The 16208-nt window shown below is 45.9% G+C and overlaps 2 protein-coding genes across 2 annotated transcripts in view; both read left to right on the top strand.

Moving 5' to 3' along the window:
• Positions 1–4532, top strand: part of dhx33 (DEAH (Asp-Glu-Ala-His) box polypeptide 33) — a 5265-nt gene extending 733 nt beyond the window's left edge. The window contains exons 2-12 of the mRNA XM_006788682.3: positions 1–66; positions 159–386; positions 498–668; positions 787–972; positions 1059–1170; positions 1980–2139; positions 2233–2321; positions 2404–2531; positions 2609–2812; positions 2886–2972; positions 3190–4532. The exon at positions 1–66 is cut by the window's left edge and continues 95 nt beyond it. Of these exons, the coding sequence (XP_006788745.2) occupies positions 1–66; positions 159–386; positions 498–668; positions 787–972; positions 1059–1170; positions 1980–2139; positions 2233–2321; positions 2404–2531; positions 2609–2812; positions 2886–2972; positions 3190–3498 (1740 nt within the window). The 3' untranslated portion in view covers positions 3499–4532. The remainder of the gene's footprint in view (positions 67–158; positions 387–497; positions 669–786; positions 973–1058; positions 1171–1979; positions 2140–2232; positions 2322–2403; positions 2532–2608; positions 2813–2885; positions 2973–3189) is intronic.
• Positions 4533–6701: 2169 nt separating this feature from the next.
• c1qbp (complement C1q binding protein) lies at positions 6702–9904 on the top strand. The gene is made up of 6 exons (XM_087847019.1): positions 6702–7093; positions 7509–7659; positions 7729–7819; positions 8897–8992; positions 9070–9195; positions 9286–9904. Exons 1-6 carry the CDS (start codon positions 6841–6843, stop codon positions 9433–9435), a joined length of 867 nt encoding a protein of 288 aa, XP_087703145.1. The 5' UTR covers positions 6702–6840; the 3' UTR covers positions 9436–9904.
• Positions 9905–16208: the final 6304 nt, after the last annotated feature.

Raw genomic sequence — 16208 nt, forward strand, 5'->3', positions numbered from 1 at the left:
AGAGTTGCTGCCATCTCGCTGGCAGGAAGGGTGGCGGAGGAGAAGAGGACTCAGCTGGGGAAGCTGGTACTCACGATAAACGGGATTCCCGTCTGCTGTGGACACTCGAGCTGATGCTCTGCGTTGTTGACGTCTGTGTTTCTGTTGCTTCCTTTTAGGTTGGCTACACGGTGCGTTTCGAGGATGTCACCTCCCCTGAGACGAAGCTGAAGTTCATGACTGATGGTATGCTCCTGCGCGAGGCCATCGGAGACCCCCTGCTGCTGCGCTACACCGTGGTGGTCCTGGATGAAGCTCATGAGCGCACTGTGCACACCGACGTGCTCTTCGGCGTGGTTAAGACGGCTCAGCGCAGGCGCAAGGAGCTTAACAAGATTCCCTTGAAGGTCGGAGCAAAGTTCACACGTGTTGTGACTTCAGCGTGTCTAGTGAACGCCGTGTGAATCGCCTCGCTGTATCTGCTCTAAAGCCTGCACCTGGTGTCCTAACCTCCACAGGTCATAGTGATGTCAGCCACCATGGATGTGGATCTGTTCTCCGAGTACTTCAACAAGTCCCCCGTGCTGTACTTGGAAGGCAGGCAGCACCCCATTCAGATCTACTACACCAAACAGCCGCAGTCAGACTACCTGCAGGCTGCTCTGGTCTCCATCTTCCAGATCCATCAGGTAGTTTCTGTTTCTCCTGTTTCCTGTTTAGATGAAGCCAAACAAACGCACCGCTCTCCTTCAGCATCGTTATTGGAGACATATGTTCTGTCGTGATGACGAGTTTCCACACATGCAGGAGGCTCCTTCATCACACGACATCTTAGTCTTCATGACGGGCCAGGAGGAGATCGAGGCGCTGGCGAGGACGTGTCGGGACATCGCCAAGCATCTGCCTGACGGCTGTGGCCCGATGGTGGTTATCCCACTATATGCATCTCTGCCCCCAACACAGCAGCTCAGGGTCTTCCTGCCAGCTCCAAAGGTACAAACATGTCTGCTGCTCTCAGCAGCATCTTCTGATTTAGACACTCAGCTGTTGTGAGTCTTGCAAACCTTTTTCCTCTCCAGGGCTGCAGGAAAGTCATTCTCTCCACAAACATCGCCGAGACATCCGTCACAATCTCTGGGATCAAATACGTCATAGACACGGGGATGGTGAAGGCCAAACGTTTCAGTCCAGGTGAGAAGATTCAGATTGCAAATTCACAAATCGTGCAGAGAGAAATACTTGTGCTTGAGTCCATTTAATACTAAGGGGGGGAAAACACGGTGCACCCGACCTCTGCAGCGCCTCCTGCGGGTAGTGATGGGGCCGTGTCCCTTTTTCGAACCGTGCCCGGCGGGCCCCGTGGATTTAGGCCCAGCCTCCAGACGCTCGCCCTCAGGCACCCTCCCCAGGCCTGGCTCCAGGGCAGGGCCCCGGTAACCCCGGGCAATTCAATTCAATTCAATTCAGTTCAATTCAATTCAATTTTATTTATATAGCGCCAAATCACAACAAAAGTCGCCTCAAGGCGCTTCATAGATACAGAGAAAAACCCAACAATCATATGACCCCCTATGAGCAGCACTTTGGCGACAGTGGGAAGGAAAAACTCCCTTTTAACAGGAAGAAACCTCCAGCAGAACCAGGCTCAGGGAGGGGCGGGGCCATCTGCTGTGATTGGTTGGGGTGAGAGAAGGAAGACAGGATAAAGACATGCTGTGGAAGAGAGACAGAGGTTAATAACAGATATGATTCAATGCAGAGAGGTCTGTTAACACATAGTGAGTGAGAAAGGTGACTGGAAAGGAAAAACTCAATGCATCATGGGAATCCCCCGGCAGCCTACATCTGGCAGGGTGAACTGTTCCCTCGATGGGCTTCTTCTGAGTTGTTCTGGTCCCTCGGTCGGGCTGCTGCCCCTGTGGCTCCCCCCCCCCCGTGATCCTACATTGAACGGCACAGATAAGATGTTCTCCTAACAGCACACGTGATGTGACTCTCAGACAGCGGCCTGGAGGTGTTGGCGGTGCAGCGTGTTTCCAAAGCGCAGGCGTGGCAGCGAGCAGGCCGGGCCGGCAGGGAGGACTCCGGCTTCTGCTATCGTCTTTACACCGAGCAGGAATTTGACAACCTCGTCCCCACGACTGTTCCTGAGATTCAGAGGTAGGTGTGGAGTCAGCTTTCCACGCGTGATAGTAAAAATCCACCTCAGTGTCTCAGTGATTTAGCTCTGTGTGTGATGCTTCTCACCCTCAGGTGTAACTTGGCAGGTGTGATGCTGCAGCTCATGGCTCTGGGGATTCCAGACGTGACAAATTTTGATTTCATGTCCAAACCGTCTCCAGGTAAGATGCTGTCAGGAACCCCCTTGGGTCCTGCGGTAAGCGATGCACAGTTCGCTGTAGCAGTGCTTTGTGTTTTCCACAGAGGCCATCCGTTCTGCTGTGGATCATTTGGAGCTGCTGGGAGCTGTGGAGAAGAAGGACGGGCAGGTTTTCCTCACCACTCTGGGAAAGAAGATGGCGAGCTTCCCTCTGGAGCCCAGATATGCCAAAGTAAATCCCTCTGCTCTGCTATTCTTTGTACTTTAGTCAAAGTGTCAGCTCACAAGCAGATCTGTGTTTGCTACCAGACCATCCTGCTGTCCCCGGACTACTCGTGCTCTGAGGAGATTTTGAGCATCGTGTCGCTGCTGTCCGTGGACACCGTGCTGTACAACCCGCCGGCCCGGCGGGACGAGGTGCTCGCGGTGCGCAAGAAGTTCATGTCCAGTGAAGGAGACCACATGACACTGCTGAACATTTACAGAGCGTTCAAGAAAGTCAGCGGTAACAAGGTGGGTGCGATGAACACAGCTAATGAAAATACATCGATGAAGTCGAGCTGCTGTGACGTGATCTCTGCTGCAGGAGTGGTGTCGGGAGAACTTCGTCAACAGCAGGAACATGGGCCTCGTGAAAGACGTCCAGGCACAGCTCAAAGAAATCTGCCTTAAGGTACATCTGTAACCTCTGCCAGCACAGATTCTCCCAGCAATCACTGTTTATTTATTAACATCTAATGTGTCAATATTACGAATGTGCATCATGTTACAGGCTAACGCCTGCAGGGCTGTTTGGAAAACAGCGAGTTTTCCTGCCTTGATCTCTGCTGCACCTGTCTCTGCGGTGAACTCATGTGACTGGTCTAATAAGTCACGTCTTGTTTTCCCAGCTGAACCTGAAACTGGAATCGTGTGGAGCAGACACGGCGAGCGTTCGCCGCTGCCTTGCCCACGGGATGTTTGTCAACGCTGCGGAGCTGCAGCCCGACGGCAGCTACTTGGCTCTAGACACCCACCAGCCCGTGGCCATCCACCCGTCTTCCGTCCTTTTCCAGGCCAAGCCAGCGTACGTCGTCTTCAACGAGCTGCTGCACACCTCCCGCTGCTACATGAGAGACCTCTGTTTGGTCGATGCTGACTGGCTGCTGGACGCGGCGCCCGAGTACTTTGGCCGCAAGCTCCACCTCAACAAGAGCTAACCAACGAAGAAACACCTGCCACAAACACTCTTATTGCAAGTTGGTGCAGAACGTTTGCTGTGTCCTAAACTACTCTGGATTTCACTACCTCCCAGTTGACAAGCGTTGGGCATGTGTCACTGAAGCAGAAGTCTGCAGATCCAAGTTTGACTGTCATTCCAGTTTTATGAGCTGTAATTTCTTCTTCTCATCGTTGAGCCACACGGTCGGCCTGAAAAGCCAGTTTGCTTTGATTCGTTCAGTAGTTGCATGCATTTATACACCACAGGTAACCTCAAAGGAGCACAGCACGGCTGTTTTCCACCATGTTGTTCTTCATTGCTGCCAAATAGCCATGAAAACGCTACAGCAGACAGATTAGTGGCTGCTCTGCTCTGAAGGATGCTGATGCGAGTCCAAAGTAGGAGTTGTTCACTCTGATTGTTTGGGGTCTGCATTGGTGGTCTTACAGGGGTTTCTTTATGCAGTCAGAGTAGATTTGTTTCAGTCTACTTTCAGCTGTTCCTTTATTCACAACATGAAAAACAAACCCAGCGTGTCACTGACATGGTTTCACTCACACAGCCTTGTTCGCTCGTGCATGCTCTTCTTCCCATCTGTCACCGTCCAGCATGCCTTCCTCTCCAGGTTCTGCTCGTTGCTGTTGGTCGTGCAGATGCGCACACAGTCACCACACGTGCGTGCAGACGCGTGCAGCGCATGAATCTGTTCAGCGATCGCTCGGCTCCGTCACGCAGAATGTAAATGACGCCGTGTTGATGAACAGCACGGACTGTCTGTTTTTTACACATTGGACTCAGGATTGTAAAATATGAGCTGAATAAAATATACAGTTTCTAACTTTGTAGTCAAACGCTGAATGCTTTAGAGGATTATCAACAGATCTGATCTGCATGAAGTTTATTGGAACGAATGCACGCCCGCCGGGCGCCTCTGAGTGGATCATGTGATCCTGATACATGTTTGTTACGTATTCTAATAAAAACGAATCCACCTGACTCGGCACACGTCAGCTTCTAACATGTGTTTCGTGTTGTTGTGTTATGGTCACAGTTTGGTTTAAGCACTGAGTCTTGAGCCACCTCACTTTTAAAAACATTTTGCTTCCAGCAGACGACCTAAGTGCTCTTGAGCAATAGTTCTCCAGGCTAAGCTCTGCGCTGGATGCTTTTTCACTCATTTTCAGTTCTGACCATTTTCAAAGGAACGTTTTGGGTTTTTTAAATTATTATTCAAGTCTCTTAAACAGCCAACACTTTGCATGACTTTGAGGGAGAAGCCAGTGTTGTCATCATATCTTTAGACGCTGTGTTTCTGTATCATTCGCTCCCATTTCTTTATTTGAATCAACAGAAAATGCCAAAGATGACATTTCCTCCAGCAGCTCTTGTGTTATGATGTTGTGATTTTGACCCACCATGCAATACTATCAGAGGAGTAGTGTGTTTGTTTTTTAGCATGATATTGGTCACAAACACTCTGCCAGTGCAGTCAAAGTAGACCTGGATAGAAAAGCACACAACAGCGCACCATCAGTCCTGGCCTGACGTCTCCATCGCTGAAGCAGTGAAGCAGCCGACAGGCAAAGAAGAGCTTTGAATGTCCGTTAAGAAGCCCGGACGACCCTCCCAGGAGGGTGCCACGGTTCCCCCCCCTTTTGGTGGTCCTCCTCGGGTCCTTGTACTCTGGGTCCTCTGGATATCTGGGGCCTGGATCTCCTCCATACCTGCTTCATGCCCTGGGGGCGGGGCTATGGCTCCCCACACTCCCTAGCAGATTGTTACACGGAGAAACCTTTTGAATACAAGCGTGCTGATCCACACAGGTGTGCACACAGGTGTTCACAGACACGGACTACACCTTTCTTGGCTGCTGCCTCAAAGCACATTGTGCGCTGTTGATCATGCGTGCTCCACAATATTGTTTAATATTTAGTATCTACTGTTAGCTAGTTTATTGTGATGGTGCTGTTTTTATTATGTTGCTCTTTTTTTGTTTGCTTTCTCTTCTGTTTTTTTTCTCCATACAGGTGATCCAGGTGTTTTGTTTGTTTTTCTTTCTTTCTTCCCCCCTTTCTCACCGTCTCTTCTCCCCTCTGGTTTTCTTTCTCTCCCTCTCTTTCTTTCATTCTTTCTCCCTGTCCTATCCCCCAGTCATGTCTGTCCCGTCTGTAACAACCGAAAATCAAATCAAATAAATACATAATTATAATAAAGGTCAATCAAATGGACCAATATGGCCATGATAATCCAGTTGGTAAAATAAATCCGCTTGCCATCTTTCTTGGCCTTCAGACAACAATTCTGATGCTAAAGATCCAAACGGGACACACACACAAAAAAAAAGAGTTTAGGCTGTGAGAAGAATAAGAGTGTTCATACCAAATATTTGGACTTTCAAGCTCATTAGAAGCACAAACTGTTTTTGCCTCATGTATTTGCGTTTATGTTTCAATGGACTTGTTTCCCATTGTAGTAGCAAAACAGAAATGAGAAGTGTCTCAAGACTTTTGACTGTGTTCAGGATCTCCCTGCTGCCGTTCAAAGACAGGCTCACAGACGCTGTCTGTCTGCGGGCTGGTGAAACACTGGAGAGCAGCGCCATCTGCTGGCGGGAGGGATTCACATGATGCACCTGATCAGCGAGGTGTCTGTTTGACTTTGGCTGATGCAACCCCGTCCTTAGGAACCTCAGTCTGTATGCACACACACACACACACACACTGAAAAGGGAAATTCCTACAAATGCACTACGGTAAACCAATCAAAATAAACCCCTCCGAGCTTTTCTGGGACTTTCTTTTTGAATCTTGACCGTTTTTAAGCCAAAACGGGGTTTAACTCTGGAGCAAAGCCTTATTAAATCACGGCCCTGCACACAGATATTTTTGCACTTAATCTCCTTACATGTGTATTTGTAAGAGTTTCTATTTTAGTGTCACAGCGTGAAGGCAAAGTTTTAGATCTGTAGCCACACTAAAAAGCTGCAGCGCCCTCTGCGCTCGCTGATTTGAACTGCAGGGGGCGCTGATGTGTAGACAATCGTCTACAACACACACGTAATTTTTCCAAATAACTTTAATTAGTTTATTTATTTTTTATTTTTTCTATTATAGTCATTTTTGTCGTATTCGGTGTAGTTTTTTAATATTTAAAATTGCTGTTTCGTGTCTTTCGCTTTTAGAGTATTACTTCCGGCGCAAAGAGTGTCAGGGTCAATGTGTCCTTCCACACGTGCTGTCGGCGTCTTCTAGAAGCAGCGTCGGTAACCGGTGTTCGCAGATAGCTGTGCGGCACTGAGCTAATTGATTCTGTCGTGACAGGTCGTCGTGTTTCTGTAATCATGCTAAAGTCAGTCGTCCGTGCGGTGGGAGCAGCTGCTCGCCTTTCTTCAGCCAGCACCTCCACAGCGCGAGTTCTGCCCCTCAGCTACCCGGCACTGCGCTCTCCGAGTTCGGCAATAACTCGGCCCTTCACCCGGTCTCTCTGGATGTTAAGTAATAACGGAGCCTCGTCTGGATACAGGCCCAAACTCTTCAGCTCCAAGGTGTTGAGTCCGTCGGTGTCGTGTGGCTGTGGAGGACTGCACACAGAAGGTGACGTTTGCTTTAAACTGCTTTATACAAGCAGGCTGCCAATAAACGTAACGTTAGATGGATCAACACGTCCTTTACAATTTAAAGGGATAAAAAGATTGTTTAACGATCGTTATAGACTGAGATCAGTATCTTCTGATGTAAGGAGTCTTTCACCTTTAACTGTGATTAGTGGTTGTCACTGAAAAAGGCTCTGAACCTGCCAATAGTCTTTGATCATTCAGCACACGTGACACGTGTAGAACTGTTCATAATGTCAAACGAGTTTTGGGACAGCCACAAAGCAGATGTTTGATTTTCAGCAGTCTTACCAGCACCCACGTGTTGTGTAAAATGTTAGAATCAGCCTCTGTGGTCAAAATGAAACCTTTAAACAAACTGCATCACATGATGAAACCATAAACTCTTTGTTCAGGTGACAAAGCTTTTGGCGACTTCCTGTCTGATGAAATCAAAGAAGAGAAGAAGATCCAGAAAAACAAAAGTCTTCCTAAGGTGTCTGGAGGATGGGAGCTGGAGATGAATGGCACAGAGGCTAAACTCACAAGAAGTGTTTCTGGAGAAAAGTAAGTCTGCTAAAATGGGTGGGCAGCGTGGCGTGACAGACGAGCTCACCGTATGTCTGCTCTTCACAGAGTCACGGTCACATTCAACGTCAACAACAGCATTCCTCCCAACTTTGAGGAGGAAGGAGAACAGACACAGCAGAAACCAGCAGAAGAGGAGGTGAGGCGCAGCTAGTGGTTTGAAGAGGTTCAGCTTTTTAACACTGACCTGTGTGTCACTCAAACATAACCAAACATAACAGACAGATAACAGATCTTTAAGCACTTTGTTGCTAGCAGCCGGTCACGAAAACATTTATTCCCATTTCTTTAGTAGAAACTGCGTCCAACACGCCAGCGATGGTTGGACGCAGTCTGACAGGTTAAACATCGTATTTCTGCAACAACAAGATGATTCCCAAAGAGCTGTCATTGCAGCTTGTTGTGCAATATGGCCTTTTAAAAACATCTGAGGAAACTGGCCAACAAGTGATAGGCCTGAACCAGGGGTGTCCAACTCCAGGCCTCGGGGGCCGGTGTCCTGCAGGTCTTAGATATCGGCCTGCATCAAATGATCAGTTTGTTACCAGGCCTCTGGAGAACCTCAAGACACGTTGAGGAGGTCATTTAGCGTTTAAATCAGCTGTGTTGGATCACCGGCCTTGATGCCTGGAGTTTGACACCCCCGCCCTAAACTATCTGCAGCAGATGAAGAGTATCTGAAAGCTGCGTCCTTAAGAAATGGATGAAAAAATACAGCAAAGATTTGACAGAGAACATGAGAGATGCTCGTTTATCTACTGAGACCTCATCAGAAATGAAGTGAAAGGCTGGCTCTCAAGAAGCTGCTGAACATTAGTGAGGAATCTAAATGTGAAAGTTTTCTTTCAAATCATAGTCGGTGCAGAAAAGGTCAGGAGAGGGAAAACAGAGTGGAGGCTGCATTTCAGCCAGCAGTGCTAATATTAGATAAGATGGCCTTTTGTTAGTCCAAGAGATGGAAAATGTCTGTTAGCGCTCGTCAAACACAATAAAAGCTGAGTTGAAGAATAAAGACGAAATATTGACTTTCAGGCTCATTAGAATTGTATGAACTCGTAAGTTTGTCTTCTCATATTTGTTTACTGTGTTTTCATGTCTGCACTCGTTAAACACTTAACCAAACGCTTGCACAGCACCGTAGGCGGCTGCTGCCTTACACGCTGACATTTTTAACCTTAACGTTTCACGTATTAAGCTTTTTTCCCCCTTTTTGCAGCCGGAGATTGTATCAACACCCAACTTTGTTGTTGAAGTGACGAAGCAGGCTGCAAAACATTCCCTGGTGTTCGACTGCCATTTCCCTGAAGATGAGGTAAAGTCAAATAAAATGTCTGATATTGCCAGTAGGAGCAGTACAGCGCTCAACAGTGAAACATTTGTATTTTGTAGATGAGTCACGGTGAGGGAGAAGAGGAGAGCGACATCTTTGCCATTCGAGAGGTCAGTTTTCAGCCACAGGGAGACTCAGAGTGGAAGGAGACGAGCTACAACCTCAACACAGACTCTTTGGACTGGGTGAGAGTCACACAGCAACAGTTCAATTATAACAGTCACTGAAACCGCCGCTGTGTTCAAGGTTGCTCACTTTCTTGTACTGTTTCTCAGGCCCTGTATGACCATCTGATGGACTTCCTGGCTGACCGTGGGGTCGACAACACCTTCGCCGATGAGCTCACGGAGCTGAGCACGGCCATCGAGCATCAAGAGTACATCAAGTTCCTGGAAGACCTCCAAGGCTTTGTCAAATGTAATTAACCTTACTTCAGTGCACATTCTGGGGGAGTTGGAGGTGAGAGGGACAGTAAGACGAAAGCACTCGGTGGTCCATCGATATGTTTGATGACCCTAAAAGACTGATGATGCCATCGGCCAGCAGCTGTCACGCGGCTGCAGATGTGCTTTTTGTGACGCTATTTTTCTGTAGCTTGAGGTTCAGACACAAATGTATGAAAACAAGTGGTCATGTGTATAATCTGCTTTGTTAGTCAATATTTAAATATTCTAACAGTTCTCAAGCCAGTAATGGGACAATTTGTCAAAGTGAGACGTTGAACATTTCAATAAAAATCATCTCTTGTGTAAATGTGACGGCCTCTGATTTTAAAGCGTGACCACCTCACTTTGAGTCTAAAGTGTGGCTGGCTGAGCAGAGTGTGGCCTTACTGTGAATCATGTTGGTCAGAGGAAGGAACGGCGCTGCTCAATAAAACGGTTTAATACAGAACGTTTGTCTATTTTCATTTTTACATGTGATCACACAGTGTGGCTTCATTTCATGCACTAAAAAGTAATTTAAATTCATAAACTAGTTTTTGACACCAGCAGGCACCTGATATTTTGACCTCTTGCTTGGTCAGCAGCGTTCTGGTTACAAAGTAATAGAAATGTGTCGATCGCCTGCAGCTTCACACATATTCAGATGCAGATATTTGTTTCTAGACATTTTTAAAAAGTCGTTACTTATGGAACAGAAAGTAATCCAAGTTTGAAGTCAGTTAAGTTGTTGCTTAAAATGTCTTTTAAATCTTAAGAAGAAGGAAGAGAACAGGCTGCATTTTCCTGCTGTGATGCCTTCTTTCATTTTAGTAAACAGTCGCACACACAAGTCTAAAGAATCACGTCTGTGAGGCACCAGTGAACAACCAAAGGCTCTGGGTTGGAGGGATTTCGATGGAAACATTTTCTGCAGCTAATAAAAGACAAAGTGGCTGAGCTGATGGTTGATACAGTGTTATCAGTCGTGATTAAATATTTAAATGATAGTCTTTTGCTGCAACCACACACGGCAGATTGTTTAATGCTCGCAGCTGAGCTGTATTTATTAAAACTCTGAGCGTTAACGAGCTGGTGTTGTGTCTAAAACTCCACAGGTGCAGGTTGAAGGGAAAAGTTACCGTTCATCCTCCAGCTTCTTTATGTTTGTGGTAGTGATGTCTGATTCGTGAACGAATCGTTCAATACTCGAGAATCACTTTACTGACTCGTGAATCATGATTCACAAGCCCAACTGACTCATCCCTGTTGCTGTTAGCAAACGAATTCCATTAGTAGCCAGTAGCCAGTTTCTTAACAAAAGCATTTCTGCTCTGAACTGGAAGAAAACACCCTGAGTAGAAGCTCACATCAAGAAAATAGCTCCTCTGTTCACAGTAGCATCGCTCTGCTAACATGCTAACAGCACATTTGAGCTACTCACCCCCTCCCTCCTGTGCTGAATCATAGAGCGAACGAATCACTCACTCACTCACCCCCTCCCTCCTGTGCTGAATCATAGCGCGAGCGAACGAATCACTCAGGACTCACTAACCCCCTCCCTCCTGTGCTGAATCATAGAGTGAATGAATCACTCAGGACTCGCTCACCCCCTCCCTCCTGTGCTGAATCGTAAGCGTAAGCGAATCACTCAGGACTCGCTCACCCCCTCCCTCCTGGCGCACAGCTTCTTCTTCTTCTTGGTTGGCAACCAATGTTAAGGCGCATTACCGCCCCCTGGCTCACAGCTCAGTGGACATTTAGATGAGAAAATATATATTTAACACATTTAAGGAAAATACTAATAAAATACAAATAAACAAAATAAATGTTTATTAAGCAATTTTGATAGGAAATTGCTTAATTTTAGAAATGTTTTTGCTCTTTTTTGCTCTATAAAATAGTTTTTTTTTGTTTGTTTTTTTAGAATCATTCATCTTAGCAGTGGGATTTACATGAAATGTAAAAATGAAAATTTTTTGCACTCTCTGGTCAACTGACTCAGTGAATCAAATGACTCAAAAACCCGATTCACTTTGGTGAGTGACTCATTAAAACTCGATTCAGTAAAAAGAATCAAATTTACCATCACTAGTTTGTGGTATGCTAACTAGGGCTGGGTATCGTCACTGATTTCTAGAATCGATTCAATTCCGATTCACAAGGTCCCGAATCGATTCGATCCACGATTCAATTTAATTCGATTTGATTCGATTCACTTCGATTTGAATCTGGGAAATTTTGACAGTCAGAAATATTATAATTCAGATCAGTGCATTTACATATTTTTGTATCTATAAAAAGGAAGCTGACACACGCAAGACTTTATCAAAGGTGTGAGCATCACAGCAGAGGCCTTTGTGTCAAAGTAGCTGAAGATAAAACACAGAAAAACATGAAGGCGATTTTCCTGTTCTGGGATTTTATAAAAATATTCTGCAGTAGATCAAAAACGAAAGAAAACCATTAATCAACATATGAAAATTACCTCTGAAGCTACAGCGGTTTTATTAGAGACATGGCTGAGCGTTTTGCATTTTGCATAATTTTAAAAAGTTTAAATTTGTTCAGTATTGAACGGCAGAAATTAGGTTTTCTTTTCGGAAGAATGCAAAACGAAAAAGAAAAAACGTCGGCCGACAGCGCTGTGTAACAAGCAAACAAATAATCCAGAAAACAGACAGACGGAGAGAGAGAGAGAGAGAGAGAGAGAGAGCTGTGCATCGTGGTTGAAGCAAAACAGTAAAAGTCAGAGTGAATACATGAGGATGTTTATGTGAAGCGTAGTTTTATCTTCTTTTGCTGCTGGTTTGGTCAATATTGTCTGGAGAGAGATCAAACTAACAGCTTTAGAATCAGCGCATAAAGGGCGTGAACACAAAGCGCGGACCACCGACAGATCAGAATCAGCGAGCTGTCGGCTTTCAGCCCCGACCGTGAGAAAGGCGACATCTCACTGATTCTGATCCGCGGGTCGCGCTGTGTGTTTAAGTCTTTGTGCAGAATCCGTGTTCCTGCTCTCATTTACTGTCTTAGCTGTTTGGAGGTTGTTGAAATTTTGTGAGATTTCAGAGATTCTGGCATTTCGGGCAAAATAAATTTATATTAAAAAAATCGATTCAGGATTTTAATGAATCGATTTTACGTTATCCAAGCCAGAATTGATTTTAATCGATAAATCGATTGTAAATGGTAAATGGCCTGTATTTGTATAGCGCTTTTACTAGTCCCGCCTAGGGACCCCAAAGCGCTTTACACGTCCAGTCATCCACCCATTCACTCTCACATTCACACACTGGTGGAGGCAAGCTACAGTTGTAGCCACAGCTGCCCTGGGGCAGACTGACAGAAGCGAGGCTGCCATATCGCGCCATCGGCCCTTCTGACCAACACCAGTAGGCGGTAGGTGAAGTGTCTTGCCCAAGGACACAACGACCGAGACTGTCCGAGCCAGGGCTCGAACCGGCAACCTTCCAATTACAAGACGAACTCCCAACTCTTGAGCCACGATCGCCCACCCCTAATGCTAACCATAGCTGTGTAGCTAGCCACCGCAGACCACGTGACTTTCGCACATTGCATTGTGGGTACCAGTGGCAACAAAATCAAAACACTGCATCAAGCGCTAGCATTTCCAGCACCGGTAATCAGTAATTCTGCGGTTTTAATCCCCATTTGGGTTTTAAGACAGACGTGACGAAAAGGCAACAAAAAGTACGAGGAACCAATCAAAGGAGTGAAAGGGTCAGACCCACACAAGCACTGAGTGGAGTAAGGACGTGCTGCCCCACTGTCATCACGCACATATTCATTATCATATGGTCCTAAGTGTGAGTCACACTCACAACATGTTTAGTTACTTCAGTTACTGCAACAAGCCCAGGTCCAGTTTTCTAAGGCACCTTTGAAAAGCTCGTCCATTTGTAGGACCTCTTCTTGGAGCCTGCTGACTTCCTTCCTGAGCATATCTTCCGGTTTTTTCCTTTTCTTTCACTGTCTTCATCTCCCCATCAATATTACAAAGAACCCCCAACAATCAGATGAGCCCTATGAGCAAGGATTTGGTGACAGTAGGAAGGAAAACCTCACTTTAAACAGGAAGTAACCTCCACAGAACCAGGCTCAGGGAGGCAGCTGTCTGCCACGACCGGTCAGGGTTGAGGGGAGGAAGACAGACAAACCATATGAATGATGATAGGAAGGCCCCAACCCCGCCGTCCTAATGTGGGAGCCAACCAATAGGACCACTCCCTCCATAACTGCGACCAGTAAGAACACGATCATCACCACCTAACAAGGTAGCAGTGGTATGAAACACACACTTGTTGTATTCCACTTGTATGCACAATCATAGTGGGTCACAGGCTGAACAGATATCCACAGGTGGTACGTGGCAGTCAGGTGAACAGGTCGCTGGAGGCAGGAAACTAAGTCAGTGCGTCAGAGGGGGGAAAGCCGAGATTCAGTTTGTTAGGATGGGGGACAGTGGGTTTGGAGGATGGTGCAACACTGAGTGTCCAGGAGCAAAATTCAGTGTTTGGATTGTTTTCTGGGTCTCCCATCTTCCTCTTCATCCTCCCCCTCCTCCCTTGGTCTCCTCCTTGAACCTCCCAGTACTGTGCTGGGGGGCAATAACACAATCCTGACTCCATCATCATCACTGTCATTGTTATCAGGGTCACTGTCAGCCTCCTCATCATCCCAGAACCACCTCATTTCTTCAGCTATGGGATCTTCTGCTTGCTGGGCCGCGTTTATTTCCATTTCTCCTGCTGGGATCTCTGCTCTGTTATTGACCCAGGGTCCTTCTACTTCCTGAGGTGGATTTATGTCTGTGCCTGCTGCTGGAACATCAGCATCTTCCTCATCATTCTGAAGATTGTCCTCCTCCTCATCATGTTGTTGCAGTTGATGAATAACTTGGCCCAGAACACGGAGGTTTTCTTCAGTTAAGAGGCCGCGCAGCAGACCGAATTGAAACCAGCAGACCATCGAGTGAATCTCTTCAAAATCTGGACGCTGTTGCCGTTCAAAAACCAGTTCATCAGCTGGTACCCCGACAACAACAAACAGAAATATATTGTTATCATTCATATGATGAGAAAACTGTCCACAAATTCCAATTTATGCAAAATAACTACAGAGGGAACATACAAACATACGCCCACTACACTTATTACAGTGTGATTGCTCCTTCAAATAAAAAAGGCTTCAGTCGATGAGCAGCAACGTGTAAACGTCCTCATGTCTGTTTTCCTCAGCCCTCACTCACTGCTGTAATGCACTATTAAACTAAATTATTAGGATTTTGTTACAATTAAGTGCAAAGTCTGAATCATTTTTATAAAGAGACGTGTATTCCCAGTGCACCAGGAAATACACAGGACCACACGGATGTTTTCAGGGCTCAGAGCAGCCTCTTGTGTGACTGAGGCCTTAAAACTTCAGAAACGTTCATGTGTAGAAACAAACTGTCAGATAATCCACGAGAAAAACTGCAAAGAGAGACCACACTCCTGTCACAGCCCTGAAAACAGGGGGAAGAATCACGGAGTGATATTTAGTTGTCTCTGTCATGCAGTAGTTTAATGCAAAGAGGAGAACGCGTGAACGCCCCCTGGTGGAGGGTGCAGTCACTACCAGTCGATCCCAGAGAAGGCTTACTAGCCGATGAGTAATGTACAGATCGCGGGTCTCTTGAATAAGATGACAACCATTAATGCAACGTGTAAAATAATAACAATTTTCTTATCGCATTTACATCGTTTTTATGCTTATGGCACCTAATATGAATTAGTATTAACTGTATGCACCTTTGCTTTGTTGTGAACCCCATGAATAACAGCTGTATGGAGCTGTTTGATGCTGCCTATGGGGAATAACAGCAGCCTTCCAACCTGTCACGCTCTTACTTTGAATCGGGTTGTCTCTTCGTCTCCTCTGTCCATTCTTCTGGGATGAAAACAGTCAGAAACTAAAGCAGCGCAGCTCTCAGACTTTAGCTGACTGGTTTCAAACTTGTCCAGAGTGATGACAAAGTCCTTAAAATGCTGTGAAGTCTTTCAGCTCTTTAAAAACGCGGAGTAAACGTAGACTAATCGCTACTGAACGCTGCGAGGAACGCTGCCAACTGTTGACTGATCTTTCTCCACCAACTATCCAAATATAATGATGATGATGATGATGTCACAGTTTAACTTGGTAGTTTTCTGGCTCTTAAGTGACGTCATCGACTGAAGCTGCTCTGCTGGTGAAAAAACGTCACTTTGAAACTTTTACAGGTGAAGCATTTTTCACAAATCTTTGAAGGTGTAGTGACAGAAAGACATTCTTCACGTAGTGGATACCGTTTGTTGGCTGTTTGGTTTCTGTTCACACCCCTCCACGAGTGTTTTACATAAAGCATTTCTCAGCCTCATGATTTCTGTTTCCTTTCTGGCCAAATTAAATTAAATTAAGGAAAGTCTTTCATCAGTAATTAGCTGATGAAAGACTTTGCTTCCTAAAGCGCATTTTTGTTGCTTTGTTTGCTGAACTGTTTCATGGGCTAAAAACCTGCTGACTCTGTTCTTCAAATAAAATCTGTACTTCATGTTTTCCATTTGGCTTCCTGGATTGACAAATTTCAAAATAAAAGCATTGAACAGTGTGAGTGTCAAAATGTGTCGTGTAAGTGTAGAAATATTTCTGTTGTAGGAAAACAGGATAAAATGACTGTTTGGGGCTTGAGCTTCAACTAAAAATGAACTTGTAGAAGTCAGAAGAAGATACAAGCT

The sequence above is a fragment of the Neolamprologus brichardi genome, chromosome 10 (genome assembly GCF_056152115.1).
Source record: "Neolamprologus brichardi isolate AB-2024 chromosome 10, ASM5615211v1, whole genome shotgun sequence".
Classification (NCBI taxonomy): Eukaryota; Metazoa; Chordata; class Actinopteri; order Cichliformes; family Cichlidae; genus Neolamprologus; species Neolamprologus brichardi.